Source organism: Pinus tabuliformis, chromosome X (genome assembly GCF_031772625.1).
Source record: "Pinus tabuliformis cultivar Carrire ecotype Pingquan chromosome X, CPIR1, whole genome shotgun sequence".
NCBI classification, from domain to species: Eukaryota; Viridiplantae; Streptophyta; class Pinopsida; order Pinales; family Pinaceae; genus Pinus; species Pinus tabuliformis.
In genome coordinates this window covers 1201961522-1201968197 of record NC_142308.1, presented here as the reverse complement: position 1 = coordinate 1201968197, position 6676 = coordinate 1201961522, and the positions used below count along the sequence as shown (strand labels likewise).

Below are 6676 nucleotides of genomic sequence, written 5' to 3'. Positions count from 1 at the left end.
TCACAAGTTCAAAATCTAAAGTTCTCAGATCAAAGAATTCAAAGATAGGTTTGATGAGATAAAATTTGTGTTGTTGTCCAGGCATGACATGAAAGGCATCAAAATTCAACCTTAAAAAACTTACAACAACATTGACCATGTTTCCTGTTCAACTCAGAAAAGAGAGATCTTGACTTTGCCCATCAATATTAGTGAATATTCTTATTGAAAGAAAAATATAAATGATAACAAGCTATATACATACCTGAATTTCATAGTGTATCAAGCAGCCCTACTGTTTGATGATGAATTAAATCCTTCTTCATCACATATTAACTAAACTGCATACTTCCTACACTTCCACCATATGCTCATCTTAATACAATATCTGCACGCCCAATTCTTGCTGTGACATGACATTCCTAAATATTTGCAGCAAAACTTCCAAATTTACAACTCCAGATCAGTAACAGCCAAAACAGTTCCTGGCTGGGAGTGGATCCCAAACAATATATAATAGTGTGTTTCATGATCTTGCAATGCAGTGCTATGCATAATCAAACACTATATACAAAGAATCTCCACTCTGTGGGAACTTTAAGTTACCCTTGTGAAAATTTCCAATAGAAAGGAAACATGCAAATGAAAGACTAGCAGTCTCTAGAAAGAGAAAGTAAGCTGTGCCACTCTTCGAAATGAAGAGTGAAAACTCAAAATGGTCTACCGTAACTTAAGAGTATCATTTGGTAGAATTATATTAGGATTTCTGATGTGTGGATTTAATGATGCAATTTCCTTCCATCTTCCTCCATCACCAAAAGCACGTGAAGATATACTCCAGAGAGTGTCCCCGGTTTTCACTTTTGTCTTCGAGGGTGGCATTGGTTTTGCCCCTTGTTTAGATTTCAGTATGGGATGTTTTGCACTCTTTCCCATTCCACTTGCAATCAGCCAACGGGAACCAGACTGCTGTTGCTTTGGATTGCTCCAACTCGTTTTCTTATCCTCTTCTTCAGATGTGAAACCTGCAACATGGACTTGAGTGATCGTGAACTGAGAAACTTCTTCCTTTTTGTTGTCTTCAGGTTCTATTTCATCAACTTCCTCACTGTTCCCTTTGTCTGACACTCGCTTCCCCATTTTCGGCCTCGGAGGGACTACAACTCGTTCTGCTTGAATCAAAGCCATCATTGGAGCACCCACAGGTTCAAAGTTTCGAAGTGGGTTCCTCAGCTGGACTAACAAAGCTATTGTTAGCATGTTTCCCATGAAACCCCATCTTCCAGTACCATACTTCCGCCTGCTTTTATCTCCCTTATCACCCTCAAGAGTCCCCCCAACAACTAAATCTGACCGGAGAGCATGATGAGCAGCAAGGATCTTTGCTGTCCTTTCACTTGTTTCCTCTTCATCCACAATTCCTGAATCTAATCGCATCCACTCATCTAGTGTAATTGCCGTGCCCAATACACCATCCATGTCAACACTACCTTCCTTTGTATCTAATAACTGTAAGCCGGCAGTACCTTCCAGCCCCAAGGTACCACTTTTCACAGCCCTCATTCCTTCAAAAGCTGCCACTTCTCCCCATGACGTTGCATTGATATTTGAAGGTGCATCATGATCTGCCATATCCGACTGTACTTTCAGTCCCTCAATTGATAAAGCTTCCATCTTGTCCATTGCCAGAGGGGCCAGTTCCTCAAGTGAAACATATTCTGCATAATTAGCACTTCGAGACATTTTGGACTTGGAAGTTCCCACGTGTTTCACTGACCTGTACTCTGAAACATCCATTCTTCCACTATCAGCCAACTGCGCTGATCCATAGTCCAACCCTTTCTCTATATGTCGACCTTGTAAGGTGGGTTGCCTGCCAGTCAAAAGCATAAGTATCTAATGACTTATCAGTGCCATTCCTGCGATTTATAGGCTATAGTAAAAAACATATGAGAAAACTAGCTTTAAGTCAGAATTATGGCCAAACTTACCTGTTTTCGGCTGCTTCTAGAGCAGGTACTGCTTCCAACGCTACTTGTTGAATACTTTTCCCAGTGATGTCTTCAAGGGGCATCGTTTTCCTAGCTTCAATACTCAGCTTTTCAATCCCAACAGAAGCCAAACAACGTAATATATCCATGACAGTTGAACCCATCTCTGCAGGAACAACAACAGGATTTGATATCTGCATGACTAGGCTCCCCTTACTTTTGCTGTTCCGAAAAAGATCTGGATTCATTGACCGCAGGAATCCTCCATCCCTTGTCTTGACAAGAGGACCAAATCCTTCAGCTAAAGCAGGCAGTTCAACAGGCCCCTCGAAAGGAAAATTAACAGGACTTCCAAATCCACAAGAACTGCCTGGAGGTGAATTCTGGAAAGCTCTCTCATCCATGCCCCACTCTTGCATTAGTGCCTCAGTCTCTGCATCCTCAAGCATCTTAGCTCGGGTTTTACTGCGCATGGTCTGAGTAGCTTTCTGAAGCTCAGACTCTGCAGCCTGCAGAATCGAGGCCAATTCCAAATCTTCTTCTGAATCCCAACTAGGTTGAGCAGGAACATCATGCCTTTGTAATTCAGAAGAGTGGCTCGGTTCGCCATCAAACTGTTCTGCAATGCCGATTCCTAGACCAATGCCACCCTCTCTTTCAAACTGTTTGAGAAGGCGTGCTCTAGGCGAGTCTGGGTCACTATCTGAACTTACAGCAAATGGACTGTGATCAACGCCTAAGCTACTGAGAAATTCACCAGCAACAGAATCAGCCATGGCATCTAAACTGCATGCCTCTGGCAAATTATCATCGTCTTTGGCATACTCAAGTTCAGGAGTTCTTTCACAACCTGTGGCCTCAAAATGAGAATTCAAGGTTCCCGTTTCCCCTACCAAAGAAACATCTAGCCGTTCGTCCGACGGCTCTTCTATTTCCTTCCCCCCAACTTCTCTAAATACTGTAACATCTTCCTCTCTTTCACCAGGCCTACAAACTTCCTCAACTTCACCAAGCCTACGATCTCCTTCAACCCTCTGATCATCTTCAACCTCATCAAGCCTAAAATCAGTCTGGTAATCGTCAACGCTCTGACCACTTTCTTCAGCTTCATCAAGCTTAAAATCAGTCCGGTGATCATCAACCCTCTGACTACTTTCTTCAGCTTCTTCAAGCTTAAAATCAGTCTGGTAATCATCAACCCTCTGACTACTTTCTTCAGCTTCTTCAAGCTTAAAATCAGTCTGGTAATTATCAACCCTCCGGCCACTTTCTTCAGCTCCATCAAGCCTAAAATCAGTCTCGTATTTATCATTCTTCCCTGATTGCACATTGCCCATCTCCACACCCTTCTCGACGACACTAAACCCGGCACTCTCTTCTCCACTGCTACCTTCATTCTCTTCGTTGTCGCGAGCCGCAAGCCCAGATTCAGCATCACCAAACTCATCGCTCTGAGAGAAAAACTTCAGCTTTGGCTTAAAATAAAGCAACGAAGTCATGTCCGTCCCTTCAAATTGCTGGCCATCAGCCCCCTCGGTCGCCCAATGATCATCCAGGCTTAAAAGAGACATACTATCAGTATCCAGCGCGGATGCCGACATCGAAGATGATAAAGTAGCCCTAGCCTCCACCGGGAGTGCCGAGATCGAAGACGATAAAGTAGCCCTAGCCCTCGGCTTTTCCCCAACTCTCCCTGCGGGATTCGGCAAGGTATTGAAGGATCGCGTAGGCTTCCGACCAGAAGCATCCCCAGCCCGTGTGCTGGCATTCCAACCTGTTTTAGGATTTGCTCGTTCACCAGGTCGTGAGCTTACAGACCTGTTTATGCTCGGATTTACTTTAGAACTAGTTTCACCCACACCCCCAAATTCCTTATCAAGTATCTTATACCCAATAGTGACAGACAGAAGTCCTCCTCTTGCCTCCTTCTTAGTAAGCTTAAAATTTGTAGTCCAGCTCCCAGACTTTTCATCCAAACCCAAATCCCCAATTGTTTCAGGCAGCATTCTGCTGAGATCTACCCTATGTTTACATAATTCAAGCTCTTCTACACCCAAAGCAAAAACAGAGATCTCAAAGAACTTCGATTCATACCTCATACCCTGATTAGGCCCGGCCTTGTTCCCATAAACAGTACATTTATGATACAAAGTCTCCCCAAATTCGGCCACACCATTAAAAACCCTAGCAGGCTTCGTCTTCACTCCTCCCTCCCGTCTCCTCCAATGAGCACACAAATTCAACCCATCAAAGCGGATCGGAAGCCCTTCGACACTGTGGACGCGCAGCGAGAATTCGCAGGCGAGCCGCTGCCGCCCGATGTGGGCCAGAGCACGCAAAGGTTTCCAATCCCATAGCTTCTTCTTGTCGGCCGGAGTCTTCTCCGCTCGGGGGTTCTCTTTCAGTTGCCTGGGCTTCCCATCGGCCTTCGCGGTTTTCGCGTCGGCTTCGGGCCGGAAACTGGCATTGGCAGCCGGGAACCGCGAGAGGGTCTCGTTGAGTGATGCCGATCCCAAGCCAAATTCTTTCCTTATGAAATCCTTTTGCTGCTGATGTCCGCCGACTGGATACAGCGCCTGCCTCAGCGCCTCCAGCTCATGTAACAGCTGCTTGCCGCCGGGATCCGTCCGGTTCTTCCTCATCGATTGCATCGAGCTCAACACAGTAAAACTAAAACCCCCGTCCTGCGTCTAATACTAGAACGAATTCAGGAATTCGATCTCTTGACCTGCATTCTTAATCGTTTTCTGGGTTATTCCGACTCCGCTTTCGCGGCGCAATCAAGCGTACATTTATGACCTGTTGGTCGAACAGTCGACCCGTTTTCGAATCTGCAAAAACCGTGGACACACCCTTGCCACCATGGTCCAGGACCAACCACCGCATGCGTGATGCTGTGTGAAATGCCAACCGGAGTCCAACAACCAGTTGAGAGCCCTCCTATTCCCATTTCAAATCCGGGATTTTTATTAAAAAATTATTATTCTGAGTGTTTTTAATATTTTATAATTGGGAAGTGAGGTGGATATTCGGGCAAAGTGGATTGCATTTTTCATAAAATCTAGTGGAAGGGAGCTTTTGTTGATTACATTATGATGGTGTCTTTATCTAGGTATGTATGATGGTGTCTTTTTGGCTTCTTGTGTTAAGGGTGAGGGTGAATCATTGGGGGTATATGTTGCTAGAGACACAATGTTTGTAGGTTTTGTGGGTCATGATGAATTCCGAGAACAGACCTTTAATTGTTTTTAAATTTATGGTTCATTGTCAATATTATAATTATGTATTTATATTTATATATATATTTTTTAAATATCACAAGTACCGTGTAAAAAGAAAGTGTATATTATAATTAATTTAAATTTATTTTAAAATTAAAAAGAAAGTGTATATTATAATTAATTTAAATTCATAATTACTGTAAATTTATTTTAAAATTAAAATTTATAATTACTGTAAATTTATTTTTGTTTTTTGTTTATTTGTATGGCATAGATTTATACAAAAGAAAATGATATTTAAAATTGGGTAGATTTACACATAAGTAAATGATTATTTTTTTAAATTGATGTGATGTGTATTGGGTAGGTTTACACAAAAGAAAATGATTATTTTTTCTAAGTTCAATCACTAAGTCTAACACCAAGAAGTCTAAGTTTAATCACTAAGTCTAACACTAAAAGTGTTGAGAAAATTGAACCCGTGATTTCTTATAACCTAAGGTGCTTATTTTTAATAATAAACACTGTAGGTTTAATCAAGAAACCTAACTCCAAAAGTGTTAAGAAAAATTTAACTCGTGATTTTTTATTAGCAAAAGTGTTTATTTATAATAATAAAGACTAAACCTCCCGGATGCGGGTGATTGACAGGCCACAAGGTACGTTGGAGGCGCATCGAATGGGCAGGTGTCAGCCCAAGTGCGCCACGGGTTACAGTTATGGGTTGGCGAGCTGGTCTCGCACAAGTATATTTATGGTTGCATTAACTTCGTCCTACAGTCTCCTGGTTATCTGCGCAATGGCTCTCAATATGTTTGTCACTCCCGCGGCTCCGTCGCAGACCATCGATGCCATAAAGGTTGCTGCTCTGAGCGTTTCCCTGAGCCACTCTGTTAGTTCGCTTCTGCTCGTCATTCCTTCGCTCGGCTCAAGAGCTTTCTCTATTCGCTTGGCTCTGGTTCCAGGGACTCACAGACTTGTCTGGGCTCCGTTTCCGCTTCTCTCTGGACATTCGTTTCTTTCTCATTCCTCTCTGTGCATTCGCTCCTCTGTCAAGCCTCTGCACATCATCATGCCGCGTGAAAGGCCCAGAATGGGGAGTAGGCGAGGCGGTTCCCGTGGTCGCGCCACCCATCAACGGTCCACCCCAATCTCAGATGCGTTGGAATTTGGTCATTGCAATCATCCAACCACCAGAAGTGGCAGAGGCAGGGGCAGAGGGCGAGTCAGGAATGATGACTGTGAGCATAATGCTCATCCCACTGTCTGTTTCCGCATCCCGTGTTCTTTGGCAAACTCATCCTTCATAGTCTCGGTTACAATTGAAAAGTGTGAGAATGCCCGGGGTTCGGGAGCGGCCCATCCTGGGGTTCCTACAGATCAGAGGACGGCAAATCCGAATGATAACCAGCCACAGGTCATGGGAGGCCTTTCTGTGGTGAATTCTGAAGCCAACACAGGTCCGAGCGCGCCAGCAAGAGGAGA

At 43.8% G+C, this 6676-nt stretch overlaps 1 protein-coding gene across 1 annotated transcript; it reads right to left on the bottom strand.

The window, feature by feature from the left end:
* Window positions 1-244: 244 nt before the first annotated feature.
* Window positions 245-4909, bottom strand: LOC149144274 (EEIG1/EHBP1 protein amino-terminal domain protein). Its single transcript, XM_089448985.1, has 2 exons — window positions 1971-4909; window positions 245-1852 (listed from the first exon to the last, which is right to left on the bottom strand). Exons 1-2 carry the CDS (start codon window positions 4619-4621, stop codon window positions 700-702), a joined length of 3804 nt encoding a protein of 1267 aa, XP_089305111.1. The 5' UTR covers window positions 4622-4909; the 3' UTR covers window positions 245-699.
* Window positions 4910-6676: the final 1767 nt, after the last annotated feature.

Coding starts and splice junctions, on each gene's coding strand:
- LOC149144274 (XM_089448985.1), bottom strand. CDS start 4,621: ATGCAATCGATGAGGAAGAACCGGACGGATCCCGGCGGCAAGCAGCTG. Junction 1,853..1,970: donor CTAGAAGCAGCCGAAAACAG/GTAAGTTTGGCC, acceptor TTTGACTGGCAG/GCAACCCACCTTACAAGGTC.